At 53.4% G+C, this 19,633-nt stretch overlaps 1 protein-coding gene across 8 annotated transcripts; it reads left to right on the top strand.

The window, feature by feature from the left end:
* Window positions 1-5,395: 5,395 nt before the first annotated feature.
* Window positions 5,396-19,512, top strand: Pogk (pogo transposable element derived with KRAB domain). 8 transcript variants are annotated; one of them, XM_026381813.2, is made up of 7 exons: window positions 5,396-5,481; window positions 6,026-6,185; window positions 6,651-6,784; window positions 11,452-11,578; window positions 12,244-12,342; window positions 13,654-15,123; window positions 16,466-19,512. In XM_026381813.2, exons 3-6 carry the CDS (start codon window positions 6,653-6,655, stop codon window positions 15,093-15,095), a joined length of 1,800 nt encoding a protein of 599 aa, XP_026237598.1. In that variant the 5' UTR covers window positions 5,396-5,481; window positions 6,026-6,185; window positions 6,651-6,652; the 3' UTR covers window positions 15,096-15,123; window positions 16,466-19,512. The 8 variants fall into 8 exon arrangements, 4 of the variants coding, with proteins under 4 accessions (XP_026237598.1, XP_026237600.1, XP_026237597.1 ...); XR_003300124.2 differs by lacking the exon at window positions 6,026-6,185 and having other exon boundaries at window positions 5,402-5,481; window positions 16,466-17,564; window positions 18,715-19,512; XR_003300123.2 differs by lacking the exon at window positions 6,026-6,185 and having other exon boundaries at window positions 5,402-5,481; window positions 16,466-17,564; window positions 17,956-19,512.
* Window positions 19,513-19,633: the final 121 nt, after the last annotated feature.

The raw sequence follows: 19,633 nt of genomic DNA, 5'->3' as shown, positions 1-19,633 counted from the left end.
CTTCAGTAAAGGCGCCCTCCACAGCCTTTCAGAGGGGAAGGGAAAAACCAACTCCAGCCCTCATCCTGGCCCACTTACGGGGAACAGGAGGAGGCTGAGAGGCTCCTGTGAAGGCCACAGCCCAGGGCCACAAGCCCACTAGGACTGGGACCTACTCACAGGACTATAGAATGTCTTCCCTCTCTGAAACCTTAGTGGCCTGTCATCAGGCTCCTGTGTAGTCACAGGGACTTGCCTCTCAAAGAACTGCAAGCCCGACTTAAGGAAGGGTCTTTTTTGGCCAAATTGTCATATTGTGTGCATGTACCAATGTGTGACATCAAATCCCAACGATATGTATGACTATAATGCACCAATAAAAAAGGGGAGGAAAAAACACACTTAAAAAGAAGAGTCTCTAGACATCAAAGACCATGGCGGGAGAGGGGCCGGAGCAGAGGGAGGCAGCAGAGGGAGCTCTAGCCCTGGCCCCAGAGCTACAGCCAGCAGCCAGCTCCTGCCCAACAGGCGACCTGGCCACCTCACCTGAGAAATGGCAGAAAATCAAAGGCAAGAAACGCAGCTGGAGAGAAAAGACAAGTATCAGAACTCGACTCAGACCTGGCAGGATCAGGGGGCCATCAAGTCTGAGAGTTGAAGTAGCCATGAGTGGTGCCCTCAGGGCTCCTGCAGCAAGAGGGAGCCCCACGCAAGAAGAGGTGGTGATGTCCAGAGAGGGGGTCTCAGGGACAGTCTCGAACACTGTCACAGCAGTGGAGAGCTTTCCACGCCATCTACTGACTGCACCTCGGCAGCTGAAGTGTGTCCACAAAAACTTCCAAACGGAAAAGCAGAACAGTGAGGAGATTACAAAAAGTACATCACAGAAGTGTCGTCAGGTGTAGGCGACGCCCCTTGGGCTGAATTCCACTCACCTGACCTTGTAACCCTGCTCCTTCTGGCCTTTTTTAGATGGAACTTTCTAAGATAAGGGTCCCCCCAATAAAAGCCCACTTCCGAACGTGCGCGCTCTCCCTCGCCAGCCTCCCGTGACTTTCTCTTGCTCTCCCATGGGGAGCCTGAGGCCCAGAGCAGAGAAGTTGCCCTGAAGACTGTGTAAAGGTAAAGTGGTGTCCCTGGAAATTCACACGAGCGACGGGGGCAGCACATCTCTTCAGAAACCTTGCAAGCAGAGTGACAGAAGAGTGGAGATGTTTAAATCCTTGAGAAAAGCATCCTTGTGGCAGGAAAAATTCAGCCTGTCCCCCTTTTCCATGTATGGAACCGTCAAAGAAAACAAGTGTCCAACAGGCAGTGTCCTTATAGTGTGGGTGTAACTGATCCTAACCATCAAAACATGAGCAGAAGAGATAGGTGTCCCTGCAGAGCCAAGAACAAGGCTACCTGCTTCTCTTTTCCTTTTGACCCTGGTAGATGAAAAAAACTACAAGGCACTGGGTTGAGGTGGAGCCTTAAAACAGGTGGAGCTCCTGGACCTTCTGGTGTGCTCTAACCACAAGCCTCCTCCCCAGGAACTGCTAAGCCCTAAGAAATATCCAGAGCAGGGCTTCCCTTTACATCCTGCCACCATAAGATCTCCCAAAATATCTTGTCTCAATTAGCTAAGGCCACAAAAATGCTATGCCATCCTGCAGTAGCTTAAAACAGCAATGACCCCTCCTCGAAGTCACTGGCCTTCACATTGACCAAGGCAGCTCATCACAGGTGTCTCATTCTGGCCCCAAGGACAAAGGCCATGACTACCCTCCAAGCTTTTTGCCATGGCCAAGGTCCAAAGCTCAAAAGGTGCAGGTGGACACATGAAACTCTCAGGATGTCCTGGACCACACAGCCACTTCCACCCACACTCCACTGGCCAAAGGACCTCACGTGGCCAGCCAAGTACTTTCTGCACAGGCTGCCTCGGCAAGGACGTGATGGGTAACACTGCTGCAGGGACAGAGCCTGTGGAGGCTGCAGAATCTACCACTGGCCTTGAACATGGAGGAACGTGCACCGAGGCCCCGGAGCTCTGCCCGGGAAGTCGGAATGTGTGTTTGCCAGAGGACACAGGAGTTCACAAGGAGTATTGTGTGGGACCTGGAGCTCTTTGGAACCCCTGGTGTCCTGCAGTAATTCACTAGGAGAAAGGATGAGGTCAGACAGTAGGTCACTGAAGGACTGTCATGTTGATTATGCAGGTGTTCTGCTGAGGTTATCAACCACATGCCACCAGAGACCCATCCTGTTGACTCATCAAAGCCGTGCACTGTCTCAAAGCCTTGCTTCTGTCATTCCAGATCAGAGATGAAGCCTAAGAAGAGGCACTGCGGAGTCAGAGTGGGGGGACCTTGGAGGGTAGGCAGCTCAACTCTTTCAGCAGATGGAGGAATCCAAGCAGAGAAGTGACGAGATTCAGAAAACCACTTGATGAGGTCTGCAGTGTGCTGGGCCTACACCAGCACTTTGCTCCCAGAGTAAGTTGCTTAGCAAGTATACACCTGTGGAAGGGCCCTGAGACAGGTGCTGAGACCAGGGGGCGGTGGGCCACAGGTCTTCCCAGGGGCACCTAGTCAAAGCTTTGTAAGGACATGCAGGCTCTCAGGGACTGAAATCCTAACACCATGTTGTCCTCTGATTACATCAGGACCTTTCTCAGAAGTTGAGCTTTTAAAGTTGAGGCGCGGACCTCATCCCCAACAGTTCCCCTTCCTGATGCCCTTCTCGCTTTTCCGTTTGAAACATTTCTGTTTCCTCAGAAAAGGTGGGAACATTGAGTTAAGCTGATGCACCTGCTCAAAAAAATACTAAAACTACACAAAAAAGGGAAATATTCATTTAAACCTATACAAATCCTAACCTCTTCTCACAATACCTGAAGTCTCCAGCCAACCATTAGGCCTTCTCTGGCCTGGGCGGCAGCAGTTATGCCACTTGGAAGATGTGTCTGATGTAGTTTACTCTATAGTTTATGGATTCAGAGCAAGCCTCCGCAGGAGCCTCTCCTAAATCCACGTATAAACAAATAGGAATGGCCCCCCAAATGTGAAGATTTAAAAGATCTTCCTGATAGCAGATAGACTTGAGATAGACACGAGATTAAGAGAGCAATTCTGTAAACTGGGCCCACTGTGTAACCCCCACATGCTTTCTTTTCCAAGAAGCAATTTACCTGCACCCCTGCCTGGCCTGAGTGGACAGGACATGTCACATTCCTCAGCAAACTACCCGTTATCTGCAGGAGAAATGAGGATAATGTCCATAAGAGGAATACAAGTTAGCCTGAAGGTGGACACTTCAGTGACCCTTTTTATGGACCAGATCCCCAAACTTAGGGAGATAAAGATAATTCCTCCTAATCATAAAATCTGTAAGAATTTATGGTTAAGAATCATAAACCATGCTGACCATGGTCAGCATGGGCCAAGGTGACCCAGAGTCAGTCATGGCAGTGGGGACTTGAAAGTCTGATGCCATCCTACTGTCAGTCAAAAGTCAAGAGGAGGGGCTGGGGTTGTGGCTCAGTGGTAGGGCACTTGCCCAGCAAATGTCAGGCACTGGGTTTGTTCCTCAGCACCACATAAAATAAAGGTATTATGTCCATCTACAACTAAAAAATTAAAATTAAATTTAAAAAAATCAAGAGGTGGACCTGGGCAGGATCTCTGGATATTTCTCTGGGATCCCCAATAAAAATGGAGTGAAGAGGCTCCTTGTTCCTTCTTTTCTGAGAGGAAGGACCCACTCTCCCCCTTGAGTGTGTCCCCACTCCCTTTTCCTGTCCCTTCAATAAACTCATGCCTGTTACTCTGAGTGACCTTTTGAAATCCTTCTGATTTAAGAACTGGGTTGGAATGGGGGGCGATCTTCATGCTCCCCCAGTTTCCCAGAAGGTCCCAATTTTGTAACATTTCCAGAAGGTAGGCAGGTCTCAGGACAATCCTAAAAGTGACAAAGATGTACTCCTGATTCCGCCAGTTACTGGTGACGAGTCCTGCTTCCCGCATGGTGAAGTCTAGCATTCTCTAGCAGCTGAGGAAGCATATGAAGCAGGTTTACTTAAGAAGGGGGAACAGACCTCTCCCAGGAGGGAGCAGGGCCATAGCTGGTGTCCTGGTACCCAGGAAGGTGCCGCCTTTTTGATGTCTTAGGCTTCCTTGGTTCTCCTGCTCTCTTCCCTTTCTCTTTCTCCTTCCTACATAACGTGGGAAACAGGTGGGCTGAAGGGGGAAGGGCAGGATGGAGGGCCCAGGACTTATTAATTAGCAACTTTTACAACTCAAGGTAGGGAGGGGCATTCCCCCCACAGGTTACCTTAGCAACAGGTTGGAGCAGGGGATGGAGGAGGAAGAGAGGAGGAAGGGCTCTCAAGGGATTTCACTCCCTCAGGGAGGAGTCTTTTATCTGTCTATATGGACTGCTGTCAAATTCTGGCTTCACTCCTTGACCCCTGTCCCAACCTTCTCACTGACCAGCCTAGTTTTAGGAAGAATCCTGCAAAGCTGATTCGGAAAGCATCCCCACCTTGGGGTCTGATCACCCCTCATCTCTGACCAAATACCTCACCTCTCGCCACCCTGGCCTGCCTTCAGCAACAATCCTGTTCAATCGGTTTAGCAAAAATCCCCCCTTGGACGTCCTGGTGATTTCCCATCTACTGACCCCTCACACTCCCTGGTTCTACTCATTGACTATAAAGCTCCAGCCTTGGGTGCTGTATTCCGTGTCGAATACCATTTCTCTCTGAATGAAGTCCTTCTTACTGTTTTAATAAGTGCCAAAGTCATTATTCCTTAAGTTGCCAACGAAAATCCAAACCCAGAGTCTTTTTGAGGAGTTCGCGCTTTCTGGGTCGCTGGTTATGTGGGCCACGGAGTCGCCAGCAAGGACTCCTCCGAGCACTCAGAGACAGAGGCGTCCACGCACAAGGACTTCGTCCACCGGGTTCTAGGCTTGGGACCTGGCAGGGGACAAGGCAACCAGAGGCGCGCGTTCCGAGAAGCGGCGGGAACAAGCCTGCGGGGACAGGGACGCTCCCCCGTGGCCCCAGGGCCCGGGCCTCCGCAGCGCACGGCGGGGGCTCCGCGCGAGCGGCGGGCGGTCACTCAGCAAGTGCACGTCCCGGGGGACGCGAAGGAGCGCGCTCGGCGGGGCCAGGCCGCAGCTCTCGCCCGCGCGCCGAGGGGCCGCGCCGAGGGGCGGCGCCGGGGGGCAGCGCGGGGCCCCGCGGACCGCGCAGGGCTCGCAGCGCACCGCCGGCCGGAAGCGGCGGGAGGAGGTGGGCGCGGGCGGCGTCCCGGCGCCGCCAGGCCTGCTGACATCCGCCGCTCCTCCCCTCGCCTCCCAACACGCTCCGCTGCGGCCGGGCCCTCCCTCCGCCCACCACGTGTCCTCCGCGCTGCCTCCCGCGGGGCCGCGCGCACGGAAGCCGGCGGCGGGCAGGATGGCGCCGTGACAGCGGCCGCGGCCCTCGCGTCCCCGGCGGCCCGGCCTGCGGCGGCGGTGAGTGCGCGGGCGGCGGGCGGGCGTGGCGAGCGGGGCCGCCGCCGCCTTTGTTGGGGCCGCGGGTGCGGGCGGCGCGGGCTCGGCCGGCAGGTGCGCGGGGCCGCGGGGCAGGGCCGGCGGGCGCGCCCGGGACGCCGAGCGCGGGCCCGGCGGGCGCGGAGGGCCTCGCCTCGCCTCGCCGCGCCCGCCTCGCCCGCACCCTCGCGCCGGGCGGAGCCCTCGCGTCCCGCCCCAGCGGCCCGGGGGGAGGCCGCCAAGTTCGGCCCCGGCTGTGGGCGCTGACGCCCCCGCGCTGGGTCCTCTTGGAGATAGGCAGGAGCGCGAACTCCGGAAGGACCCTTTCTTTGGAAGGCTGGGCGGAGGTGGCCCGCGATGCACACTCACTGCGCGCCTAGGAATTGCCCGCGCCCCTAGAGGGCAGAGCGGGCGCTTTGTACCGGCCCGCCAGCCGGCCCGGGCCGGTGGGCCCCGCGGATCCCTGCGCCCTCCTGGGCGTCCAGGCGTCCCCCTCACTGCGTATCACCGACTCTCCGGATTGCAGAGTCCCTTAAAGCAGAATGACTGTTTTCTGAACTGGCTCTTGGACGGAACCTTGGAAATTGGAAAGTCCAGATGATGGGTATTCTGGGCCAGCCATCCTTCTTTCTTAACTGGCCTCTGGTACGCGCGCGTGCGCGCACACACACGCACACACACACCAGGTGAGTAAGTGCCCTGTGTCCAGACACCTTCAGGTATAGAAATTAACACCCATCTTGTGTGATGGTTCCCTGCCTGGGCAGCCCTGGGTAGGGGAAAGTTCTACCTGTAAGTTTAGTGTTCAAAACCTTCCCAGAACACTTACCCCTGGCCTGGGTTCCACCCTGCCATCTCTACCAACCGGTCTGGCCTCTCTGTCACAGAAAGCTTTTCTTAAATATTTGAAAGCATCCAGATAGGTTATCTGCCCACAGTCCCTCTTATCATAATTAAATATGCCACCTGCCAGCTTCCTGGTGTTTTCACTGAAGTCCTTCCTGCCCAGGCCTGACCCTGTTCCCTGCCTTCCTTCTAGCCTGAGCAGTGCTTGGGCTGAAGAGGAAGGAGGGGCTGAGCCTCCTCTTGTGGGCCTTGGAGAGTGCACACTGACATGACACCTGATTGTCTAAACTGCATCTTGCTCTTAGATATGGAGTCCACTACCTACCCTCTCAATTTGACCCTGAAAGAAGAGCAAGAGGAAGAAGAGATCCGGAGCCGGGAACTGGAGGATGTCCCCACAGACATGCAGAGAGTGAGAATCTGCTCAGAGGGTGGATGGGTGAGTAAGATGGTGACATGCAGAGTGAGGAACAGGCCTAGGAGCCAGGTTCCTCAAGCAGAGGTGGGAAGTAAAAATAGCCCAGCCCTGAGTGTTTGCATTCCTGAGGAAACAGCCCTGTAGCTTTAAAAGGCAGTGCAGAGTGAGGAGGCCAGGAGGCCTGTCATTAGATGGCCAGTCTCAGGAGCCCAGACCTTGGCTCTCCTTTCCCCCTTTCTCTGCACCGAGCTTGTGGCCATGCACCTTGTGGGCAGTAAATGGACATTTGCTGACTTACTGCTGGCTGAAGGGACCCATTCTGAGCAAGACTTGGATGTTGAGCTCCACAGGAAAGCTAGACATATAGTAGTTCCCCCGGGAGAGCTGCTCCTCTGCTGGGCCTGGAATGGTAAGCAGTCAGGAAGAGGGAAATTTAGCACAGGCAAACAGAAAAGCGAGATAGATGCAAACAGCAGGTATTTAGAGTCAGAGTTGCAGCTAGTTATTCACAGTATTTACTGGACTTCTTAGAAATTGGGCATGAATGGTAAACATTTTAAATAAGCAACACAATGATATTTTTCTGCTTAGCTTTCCGATGTGTATAAACATTATCAATATCAATAACACATAAGAAGAGCCATGCCACTTCCAATTGTCCAGTCCACTCCCACAGACACGCGAGGGAACTAAAGTATAGCAAAGCTGTCTTACTTTTGCCTTCAGGATGTACATGTCCACTGGTATTTGTTCTTTAAAAATAGGGCCCCTTGGGTTGTGGCTCAATGGTAGAGCACTCCTAGTACAGGCGCGGCCCTGGGTTTGATCCTCAGCACCACATAAAATAATTAAAGATACAACTACAACTAAAAAATAAATATTAAAAAAAAAAAACAAAAACCAGCAGGGCTCCTGAACTATACCCCTAACACGAGCACTTCTTACTGAATGTATGCTGTACCTAACTAAAGACAAACAGTGAACACCAGGCTCTGGTCAGCTGGTCTGGCTGTGGGGGCCACGCACCTTTGCCTCATCACCGTTCTTGGCCCACCTCCCCAGTTCTGATCCAGGCAGGAAACCTCAAGGCAGTGGAAGCCCTGGGTTTTAAGGCTAAACTGGCCAGCCCAGAACATCTAACCCTGAGTGGAGGACCGTGGGAAATGGGTCCAGTAAAAGCAGGCATCTGAATGTGTTGGCGCAATGAGGAAAGAGCCAGGTGAGGTCCCTGCTTGGGCGGAGAAAGAAGGAATCACCAGAGGAGACGAGAGAGGGAGCTGGCAGCTTGGCGGTGCTGGGGATTTGGCATCTGTGGCCCCCAGGCAGTCTACCACCCATCCGTGGTTACAGCACAGAGCTGGTGTTAAGGCAAGACCCTTACACTCATGGAGTTTCTGATCTCATGAGCAAGACAGGGAAGTGAACCTGAAGTAGTAGACAGCCTACAGAGTGCATGGTAGAGGTGAGCTCCGGATGCTGTAGCAGCCAGGCGCAGGAAGGCCTCATTCAGACTGGAGGATGCTTCTAGAGAAGGCCTGGTCTTGAGCAGTAGGCTGTTTTGCCCCCTCCCCACCCTAAGCCACTTAGCAGTAGTGGAGACACTTATGGTCATCTTGACTCAAGATGGGGGGATATCCTACCAGCAGCACCCAGGCCCAGGATCTGTCTGCACATCCCAGTGCCCAGGACAGCCGCCTGCACGATGAAGAATTACTGCCCAAAGTGTCAGTCATGTTAGGTAGAGAAGCACTGCTCCAGAGCATTAAATCAGGGAAGGAAAGAATTGAATCTGTGCCTCAGATATACCTCTTGGCTCTAGAGGATGACGTTACGGTGATCAGCAAAGGCCATTCAAACATAAGAACTATGCTCTGTTATAAAATTCCAGAAAATTAGAATAGAAATAAATTTCAAGGAGAGAAAAAAATGTATGTTGAAATCAGCCTTTGTCATGGGTGGAGTCGGCCAAGGGAAGGCAGGGGTTTGTACGCAGGCAAAGGCCTCAGAGAGCAGCTCTGTGCAGTCAGGAGCTGCTCAGAACCAGGCAGGGAGAGGAAGGAGACCTGGGGCAGTGGGTGCTGCCTGGGGGAGGGTGAGGTCTCCCTCCTCAGTAGCTCTGAGGAATGAGTCTGTAGCCATCTTTTCAAGGGAAGCTGGCTCTCCAGCTACATGGCTCAGACCGACGGAGCTGCTCCAGCTCTAGACACCACTGCCTCCTTACCGTGTAAGTGGGGTCCGCATCCGCAGGTCCCTGGCTGGCTTGTCAGAGAGATGCTGTTATGGACGTGGGAGTGCCCCGCACCAGGCCTGGCACAGCAGGCATGCCATGCAAACCGCACAGGCTCCCTCGGGTCTCCCCGCTCTGCCAGGTGGCTGCTGGGTGGTTGCAAGGCTGTGAGTATGTAAACACTTCCCAGCAGCCAAGGCAGTGGAAGCCCTTGGAGATAACTGCTGGAATGCCACTTTCCAGGAGGAGCAAGGCAGTGAACACAGGCCAGAGGCAGAGTCGGAGGGCAGGGAGCAAGCAGGGAGTAGGCCCTGCCTGCCAGTCCCCGGGAGAGCAGCCTGGCCTCGGTGTGCTGCAGGCTGCCCTGTTTACCTTCTGCTGTGTTCACCAGGTAGCAGGCCTCTGGAGTGAAAGGGCTGCCGTGGGGGATTCCTGAGCCTCTGCACCGTGCCTGTGCTGCACAGCCTGGGCTTGTCCCAAGGTCCTCCGAGGCCCCGTCATCAGACCCACACCAGCCTCTAGCCTTCCCCAACCAGTATCTGAGGCCGAGAATGTGTTACCCTCCATGGTGACCTGCAGAGCCAGGCTGTGTCCTGGTTTATCAGCAAAAGGAAAGGGATTATAAATAGGTATGGCCTAGATCCGAAGCCTCCCAGAGGGAGAGATGTTTAAAAACCTGGGAAGTGGGAGGGAGTCGGGTGGAAAATTCCTGGGATGTCTGGCTTTCCAGACTGAGTAAGAAGTCCCAGGAAAACCAGAGACCAATCCATTTTTACCTCCTACTATTTCACACTTAAGAGATTTTTGTCCATTCTTACTCCTAAGAGTTGGCTCCGTTTTGTGACAGATAAAACTTAATGATTCTTTGAAACTGTTCCAAGCACAACAAGAGAAGGGAAATCCAGAGATTATTTGCCTGGATCGTTCATTCAGAAACACGTTTTAAGTGACCGCTAGCTACAGGAAGCATCCTCAGCACAGGCTCTGCCGGCAGAGAACGCCGTTCTAGTGGAGAGAGCAGATGAGGAAAGCCAAACAGGGCTGAGGGGCCTCCGTGGTGCTGAGCCCAGGGTATCATGGGGACATGAGTGGGCTGCCTGGGGAACAGGATGGACAGGACCGAGGCTAGGAAGCTGGCTGGGTGTTCCTGAGGCCGGGATGGTCAAGGAGATCTCAAGGCCCAGGATGGAGTGGGCAGAGGTGTGGAGGCGGCAGGGATCACAGGCAGCTGAGCATATCTGGAGCAGAGAGGTTCAGGCTAGTCACCAGGGAGTCAGCTTTGGGCTCCCTAGCCAGAGCCACAGTGAAGTCACATGGTGCAGGATCCTGATCTCAGCCTGGCCGTTTATTAGCTGTGTGACTTTATCCTGGAAGCGGGACTCTGAGCCTCTTTCCTCCTTCATTAACTGGAGCATCCGTGCTCCTTTTCAGGGTGTTGGGAGAAGTCAGTGAAGCAACCACAGGGCTTGTAAGTGTTTAGTATGTGGAAGGTGCTGGGGAGGCCAGGGTGCCTGACACCTGACCAAGCTGGTTTTCCAGGCTGAGGGAACAGTGTCCCCAGGCCCAGGGACAGCTCCGGGGAATAGCTTTGGAGGCAGGAATATAGCCACCAGCTTGAAACGAGCTGTTTGGTGATTTCCCACCACTGAATATGGTGAGCTTTGGAGTAGGGTTTTTAATGACTGAGAGAAAAAACGTAGTAAAAAGAAAAGTAAACCAATTTTAAAAAACAAGGAGGGGGTTGGTGGCTTGGCTGCCCACAGCCCCTGAGCACCCCTCCTGCACAGCCAGTGCCACCTGATCTAGGTGTCCAGCTGAAGTCTGTCTGGCATCTCATCATATAAACAAGGTGCTAATTGCCTTTCCCTCCTCCTCCTCCTCCAGTTCTCTGGGCTGCAGAAGCCAGCGGGGCTCCTCCTCTCACTGGCTCCTCTCTTGCTTTGGGTTCCAAATCAAACACTAGGGTTAGTGCCTTGAAAATGGAGTATCCTGGAACACCCCAGAGATCCTGTGGGAAGAGGGGATGCATTTAAATATGCAAACCCAGCTCCTCCTGCTGGTCTGAGGGTCTTTGGGAGGTAGGGAGGTGCGGGTTGGATGAGAGTGCTGATGGGCACGCTCTGGTGTGGTTGGCCTCCACCTATGGAGGGCGTGGGCTGTGGGCAGCTCTCACAGTGCATGAGGATAGGACGTCCAGTGTCCTCCAACCTGCTGAAGGCTAGAGGTCGTTTTCTTTTCAAAGTGCTGCTTCCTTTGTTTGAGAACTAAAGAGGTGGTGGCCACTGGAGTGGGCATGGGAGGGCCTGTGCTCTTGCCCCCAGTAGCTGAGTAGCTGCATGAACACAGACAAGGGGGGGCCTGACCTGGCCTGTGAGGCAGGGCTGGGGAGGGACCCTGTGGGACCAGAAAGTCCATGTCTGCATGCGCCCACGTCACTGAGAAAGGCCTGTTTATGTTCCAGGTACCGGCCCTGTTTGATGAGGTGGCCATATATTTTTCTGATGAGGAGTGGGAAGTTTTGACGGAGCAACAAAAGGCCCTGTACCGGGAAGTCATGAGGATGAATTATGAAACCGTCCTGTCCCTGGGTAACGCTTCGTTTTCCTTTGTGTCCTAGAGGCTCCGCACCCAGAGAACTGTGTCCATTCTCTCTGTGTATCCAGCGTCCTGAGCTTGGATTTCTTGGATTCTGCCCCCTCCTTGCCAGTGCCCATTTAACCCCCTGGTTTTGATTCAGACACGATATGAATATTATGTCCATCCCACTCGGCAGTCCTGTTGAGTCCTTGTTCAACCCAGGCGGGCATTCACATGTTTTAAAAAGGCGGCTTAGCTTTGGAAACATCACCGTGGATCTGGGCCTGTGCTTTGTTCTCCAGAAAGGAAGCAAGGCCTTCGTTGGTATCCTGTCAGCCTCAGAAATGTTGGCACTTGCCCCACTCTGACTCTGGCACATCCTCCTATCAGAGTTGGGCCTTTGGAGCCCTCCCCAGTGTGCTCGCTCACGGTGGTGGTGCACGTCGCCTGCTCTTGAGCTGTACTTCCCTGGTGGCTGCTGACCAGCTCTCGCCTGGAGAGGTCCAGCATCCCCTGGACAGACCTCTTTTCCATCACGCTTTTTACATACATGAACAAGCTCTCTTCCCCATCTTTCACAAAGTAATGGAGGCACGGGGGGGTTAAGTAGAAGTGCTTATTTGGGGACTGCTCTGGAGCAGTGACACACAGCTGTTCTTTTGTTTTCTACAAACAGAATTCCCATTCCCTAAGCCAGACATGATCACTCGGTTGGAAGGGGAAGAAGAGTCCCATAACTCTGATGAGTGGCAGCTCCAAAGAGGAACCTCCACAGGTACAAGTAGACCAGTTCTACCATCGTCTGAAGGGAGCCCCATGGAGCTGGGTTTCCAGCCCCCAAGGATGTTCCGTGGTGTATTTAGGAGCGAGACACAAAGGTTATGGGCTTTGGCATTTAAAGGTCTTCCTCCTTCCAATGCTTTGGCTTTAGGCAGCTTCTTTCATCTCTTTGAGCCTCAGTTTCCCCATTTGTCTCTTGTGGGTCTAAATAAGACTTGGTGTGCAGCCTTATATGTGGGAGCAGCTGGATGGGGCTTGTGTGCCTTTTGGTCCGGTGCACATTGTGGAAGCCCGGCCACTTCTCAGCACACCTGATGCCTCTGCAGACTAGGAACCGGGGAGCATGCTTCCAGAGCCTTTGTCTGGCACTGCCGTCTCCCTCTGGGTGGGAAAAGCAGTAACAGCTCCCGTGCTCATCTGAGCAAGTGTCTGAGAAGCACCTAATCTCTTGTCGGGAGAAAGGGGTCACAGTGGGATGAATATAACATACCTTCCAGACACCAAAGTGGTCTTTGTGCCGTAATTCATCAATTCTGAGACATGTTTTCCCCTGTAACACCTCCAACTCTGAAATGCTCCTTGAAATTGATGGCATGTGATAGTTACAATTAGTGGCATTTTATTTTTCTTTTAATGGCTTGTAGTCATGCATCCTGCAGTATGGCATTTGGGTTTTGGTGAAATACAGTAATTTCCTCAGATCATCCTCAGTTTCTGCCACCTTCCAGATACAGACACACAGTGACAGTGTTAACACTGGTGTTCAAGAGCTAGTTTTCTGCCTTATGAACTTAAGGTGGTTTTTGTTGTAGTTTTCTTGATTCAAAGGAGATGATTCAGTGCTGGGTGCACCTAAATCTCTGTAATATCATGTGGTAGTATGGGTTACCTTTATCTTCTCATCTACATAGACTTTTTTTTTTTCCTTTTGATATTAGGGATTGAACCCAGGTGCACTCTACCACTGAGCTACATCCCAGGTCCTTTGTATTTATTTTGAGATGGCCTCACACCTGCCTTCCTCCTGCCTCATTCTCCAGAATCATTGGGCCTACAGGTGTGTTCCACCACACCTGGCCATAAGCATTATTTTTACCCACATGTGGCCCTCAAATTATGTAGCCCAGGCTTGGAGGTCAGTTCCTCCATAGCCCTCTTGCAGAGGGTGTGCAGTTCCTGGAGAGGTTGGTGGACTCGGTGGGACTTAGGCACTGTGACCTACTGAGAGAGTCACTGTCTTGGAGCATTTTGACCCAGAAGCTCTGGGAATGGCTCTCTCTCTCACTGGCATTGTTCTGTCTCCCAGAAAACGAGGAGTCCGACGTGAAGCCTCCATACTGGGCAGGCCCCGCGAACCCCCACGCACAGTTTCCTCAGCCCCAGCACCTGGACGGCCTAGGCCTGGCCGAGCTGCCCGAGTGGAGCGAGGGGTACCCCTTCTACATGGCCATGGGCTTCCCAGGGTGCGACCTGTCTGCCGAGGACCTGGCGGGGAGGTTCCAGTTTAGCCGGGGCATGCGCCGCAGCTACGACGCGGGCTTCAAGCTGATGGTGGTGGAGTACGCTGAGGGCACCAACAACTGCCAGGCGGCCAAGCAGTTCGGGGTGCTGGAGAAGAATGTGCGGGACTGGCGCAAGGTCAAGCCGCAGCTCCAGAATGCGCACGCCATGCGGCGGGCCTTCCGCGGCCCCAAGAACGGGAGGTTCGCCCTCGTGGACCAGCGCGTGGCCGAGTATGTGCGGTACATGCAGGCCAAGGGGGACCCCATCACCAGGGAGGCCATGCAGCTGAAGGCGCTGGAGATCGCCCAGGAGATGAATATCCCCGAGAAGGGCTTCAAGGCGAGCCTGGGCTGGTGCCGGAGGATGATGAGAAGGTACGACTTGTCCCTGCGGCACAAGGTGCCGGTGCCCCAGCATCTGCCCGAGGACCTGACCGAGAAACTGGTCACCTACCAGCGCAGTGTGCTGGCCCTGCGCAGGGCGCACGACTACCACGTGGCGCAGATGGGCAACGCGGACGAGACGCCCATCTGCTTGGAGGTGCCGTCCAGGGTGACCGTTGACAACCAGGGTGAGAAGCCTGTCCTGGTGAAGACGCCGGGCAGGGAGAAGCTCAAGATCACGGCCATGCTGGGCGTCCTGGCCGATGGGCGGAAGCTGCCGCCCTACATAATCCTGAGGGGCACGTACATCCCGCCTGGGAAGTTCCCCAGCGGCATGGAGATCCGCTGCCACCGCTATGGGTGGATGACGGAGGACCTGATGCAGGACTGGTTGGAGGTGGTGTGGCGGCGGCGGACCGGGGCCCTGCCCAAGCAGCGGGGCATGCTGATCCTGAACGGCTTCCGCGGCCACGCCACCGACTCGGTGAAGAGCTCCATGGAGAGCATGAACACCGACATGGTGATCATCCCCGGGGGCCTGACCTCGCAGCTGCAGGTGCTGGACGTGGTGGTCTACAAGCCGCTGAACGACAGCGTGCGCGCCCAGTACTCCAACTGGCTTCTGGCTGGGAACCTGGCCCTGAGCCCCACCGGCAATGCCAAGAAGCCGCCCCTGGGCCTCTTCCTGGAGTGGGTCATGGTCGCCTGGAATAGCATCTCCAGCGAATCCATTGTCCAGGGGTTTAAGAAGTGCCACATCTCCAGCAACCTGGAGGAGGAAGATGGTGTCTTGTGGGAAGTGGAGAGCGAGCTACAGGGAGGAGGTGAACCCCCTGTGGAGAGCATGGCGGAGAGCAACTGAGGGGCCAGCTCCTTGGTGGCTGGTCGGAGTAAGTGCTCAGGGCTCTGCCATCCCAGGCTGCCAGCCAACCTACCTCTCTCCGATATCTGTTTCCAGTTCTCAGAGTCCACGGGGCAGTGTGCGGGTGCCAGACCAGCAGCATTCTCTCCTTCCCAGGCAAGGGCTGTCTGACGCCCTTCATGGGTACTGTGCCCTGGGGCCCAGACCAGGAGCACTTATATACTAGTGAAATGAACAAAGGGTGAGCTGCCCAACACGGAATTTGACAGCTGTAACTCTGTAAGAAATTATTTGGACCTAAAAAGGTCTGATAATGTGCAGCTCAAAAAAAAATTTTGTCTGAAAAAGACAACTTTTTTCTTTCCCTTATAATTCACACAGAATGTTTAGGGCCATTGTGTGCCTGATGTCCTTGAAGGACCAGGACACAGGGCAGGAGGCCTGCCTTCAGTACCGCATCTGCTGGGCCTCAGGTCTCCGTCCTGGGCTTGTCTACACCTAACACCTGCCAGAGAGTAAACACACACTTCACATCTTCAGTCTCATCCTGGCCTTGGGGTGGGCGGGCTGTTATGCCAGCAGATGTCTGCAGGATGGTGCTGTAAAACCGAAATCTTTGCACCAGAAACAAAATAAAGTAGGGTGCCACCTAACACTACAGATGGAAGGCCTGGGATAGGGCTGAGTGCAGAGCAGCAGCTGAGAGGAAGAAGGAAGGAGCCTCCCTCACCCACACTCCCCTGGAGGGAGCAGCAGGCCGCAGGCAGCCAGGAAGTGCCCAGGGCAGGCCACTCCAACCTCCTTGCTTCACAAGAGGTGAGGTCATCCCTTAGACAGAAGACTGAACCACCTTGATGTGGTTCTGTATGTGAAAGTACAGTTCCATCGGTGTGGAAGAGTGGCTCAGGCCTCCTTGCTCACCCCCACATCATCAGTTAGTCATGTCCCTAACTCCACTGTCACTCTGGGCCCCTGCAGTTAGCACAGAGCAAGGCCTTATTGTATACTCAGGATCACAGAAATGGCCTGTTGCTTCCTCATGTCCCCCACTTTGATAAGCCAGTGTTCTCACCTTTTGCTTTTCCCTCTCCTTGTCAGATAACATGGGGAGGGCACTTTCAGTTTTCCGAGTGTTCCCCCCCAGGGCCTCCATCAGGAACTTCCAGGAAGGGAAGAAAGCTGACTACCCTGCAGCTGTGAGCACAGGCACCTCGCACACCTCAGCCTGGGCTTTCTTGCCACAGACGCAGCTGTCTGGCTCCTCAGGAGGCAGGGGAGGAGACAGGGACATAAAACTAATGGAATTGCTATTTTTGTTAAGATATCCAGAAATCCAAAGATTAATTCACATTTAGTTCTGTTTTCTCCAGCAAATGGCACTGACGGCAACAGAGGGGGGAAATGACTCCCGAACGCAGTGGATGCACAGGGAGCAGCAGGAAGAAGTGACAGGGCTCTCAACAGCCCAGTTCTGGACAGCGGACAGTGTCCACCCTGGGACACGCCCTGCCTGCCCCTTGAAGTGTCCGCAGCCAAGTAGAAGACCCTTAATTTCATCAGCAACAAGATTAGGAAAGAACCCTTCTGCCCATTTCTTGGAGATTATCTGCCTCTCCATCAGAAGGAGCCTGTAAGTAGGCGAGGGCAAGGTGCTCCTGGGGAGCAGGACCCCACACCATGGAGACCCAGCATGTGGGCACAGCTCTGGTGCTGTGAAGAAGCTTTCTGTAGAGAAGACCTCGAATGGGTGTGTGTCTTGCCTTGAGAATGCTTCCAGAAGCACAGCCCATGCCCACAGGGTCACAGGTTTTATAGAAGGGCATCATAAGCCCCTTAGGGAAAATGAGATACTGATGCTAACAGCAAAATTAAGGTACCCTGGCCTGGTGCCAGCAGGTGGCTTTTCTGAAGACAAACTAGGTTAGTATGGAAGACATGGTTAAAGTAAACTTGCTGTTCTATCTTCCCAGTCTGGATGGCAGCTAGACTTGTGGGGTCTTGTCTAGTGGGCCTGCCTCTTCACTGTCCTGCTTAATGGTGAAGGCAGCACTTGGTGCACGAGCTCCTGCTCCCGGGCCACCTGCAGACGTCCCTGTGAGGGGTCTGCTGTCCACAAGGTACAAGGCCTGCAGACTCATCTGGTACTTTTTAATGTTCTTGTAACAAGGGCTGTGGGAGGGCACAGGCCTCTACCACAGCTGTTTGGAGACCTGTGATCATCCATCCTGCAAAGACAGCTGGAAGGTCGTTGAGTTTTACACAGTGGTCACTGACATTCCCATCGAGTCGAGTGTTACGAAGACATTCCTTCAAACCCGTCTGCGCTACAGAGCCTCAGAAGAAGCCATCACTAGGCGCCGTCATTCCTGGGTCGGGCCTGCTCACTGGCTGCCGCAGTCACTCCTAGACGCAGCTCGCAGCTGTCTTACGAGCTTTTCTTGGCATCTTGAAGCGCCTCTTTCTACTCAGGTACTCCTCTTCCTTTAGTGATTCACCTTTCTGATCTTTTTAAACCAGTCTCCCCATAGGAGGAAAACTCCACTTAACTTCTAATATCCAAATAACTTTCACTATCTGAATTGTTCCCCTATTTGCTTTATATTCTATATTCTTGCACATCCAAAAACAACACCCAGAACCTGTTACTTTTCATTCCAGAAGCTTCCATTCCTTCCTTAATTTTTTCTCCAGTGGCCCAGTTCCTGGCCCTTCTCCTTGTCCTATTTCTCTTGCTTTGGAAGCTTAAAAGATGCTGTAGGACCTAATTTTAGGTTCCTATGTGGGAGCCAGTTACCTTGCGGAGATAACAGAAATGGTTCGACCCGTCTTGACCCGTACCTCACGGTCTCCTCGCCAGCAGAGATGATGCCTTACAGGCTGCGCAGCACCGGAGCGTTCCTGGAGGGACAGCACACCGCCAGTCTCCTGGGCTTCCTTCCGCGGTCTGTGCCTAACAGCCCCAGTACAGCCGTTCCGCAGAATGACTATAGCACACTCGGACATAGTGTACTCCCTGGTAGATAGATAGGAAGTGACCCCAACAATAAACTTTGATAATAAAGTCACTAGGCCACGGTGCTTTTATTTACCTGCTGACAGTGTCAAAAGTCACTTACATTTTAAGCTTTTTGTCTATATATTCCCCACCTAATTCTGTACCAACATACTATCCTTTGAATCCAAGTGTTCACGGGATACAGTAATACTGGTGTCCTTGAAGGCAAAGGAAGAAAATATTTGTGGTTTTAAACTGGCGTTTAAAGGTGGGGGAGGTCTACCATAAATAGCTCTTTTTCTCCTTTTGGATGCTCAGGAATGGAATGTTACCAAACCACATAAGGAAAGTCCTTAAAGGATATGAATTTACTTTGTATCTTGTTCTCACAAATGTCTTCTAAAACAAAAGCATCTGGGCCTGTAGTTCCCTTTCCTGTGCTTAGTAAAACGAGTCCTGCCCTGTTAATGCTACTTTCCTGTGAACTCAAGTAAGTACCGTCTGCTCTCCAAGAATCATCTAGACAGTGTTTTTCCTTTTTAAACCTTCAACTAAATGGACTGTTCTGCTGGCCACACTGGCCAAGCCTGACCCCTAAGGCTGCTTTATTACCCTTCCTCCCAGGGCCATTTTGAGTCAGACATAGTAAGACAGGTGGCCAGTGGAAAGCAAGCACTGAGAAGACCCTTGGGAAATCCGGGAAGGTCGGCGACCAGTCAGTGCAAGGGAGTGTTTGGCACACACACCAGCCCTCCTCACCCTGGAGAAGGCAGGCCTCATCGAGTGTGCACACCTGCAGCAAAGACTCATCCATAGTCCTACAGGAGAAGTCGCTGGGATCCTCCTGAAGCTACCTGGCCTCTGGCTGCTTTTCCCCCACTGGACTGTTTTCTGAGTAACTCCTGATGGTAACTGCAAAAGACGCCCTGGGACCCTCCAGCTGCAGGTGGCAGGGTGGAGCCGGTCTTTGGCACAAAGGTTCCCTTTTGAGGGGCTCTCCTGAAACCCCATTTACTCTGTCTACCTGCCTTGCCTCATTGCCACCTCCCAGTTTGGAGTCCTCTTGAGAACTGTCATGGAGGCAGATGTTCTTATATCAGTGCAGAAATGAACCTGAAGCACAGGGAGCAGGTCCAGTGCATCCTGGGTTTGCTGTGCACAGGCTCCACGGGGCCCTGTGGCTATGGCAGAAAGACAGCGGCTCCTGGCTGCCTCTCCATGTGGGAGCACAGAGGACGCCGGCATGCTCCTGGGCAGCGGAGGCAGGGGGTACTGCAGTCCCAAACAAAACCTCCATACTCACTTCCGTATCAGCTCAAATTCTTCCAGATTCTAAAAAGTCAAGAGTCCTGCCTTACCGAATACTCTAAATGGCTTATGCAAAAGCTGAAACTAAGCTGCTTTTTTTTTTTTTTTTTTTTTTTTTTTGGTGTTAAAAACATCACAAAAGAGAGAAATGGTAGAGCTTAACGGGAGCCTGCCCTTCAGTCTTTCTCGTCTAGTACACTCTGAAAAGTCTCCGCCAAGATCTCACAAAGCAGGG

This window comes from Urocitellus parryii, chromosome 9 (assembly GCF_045843805.1).
Source record: "Urocitellus parryii isolate mUroPar1 chromosome 9, mUroPar1.hap1, whole genome shotgun sequence".
Classification (NCBI taxonomy): domain Eukaryota; kingdom Metazoa; phylum Chordata; class Mammalia; order Rodentia; family Sciuridae; genus Urocitellus; species Urocitellus parryii.
The sequence above is the reverse complement of the archived record's forward strand: the minus strand, read 5'-3'. Positions and strand labels throughout refer to the sequence as shown.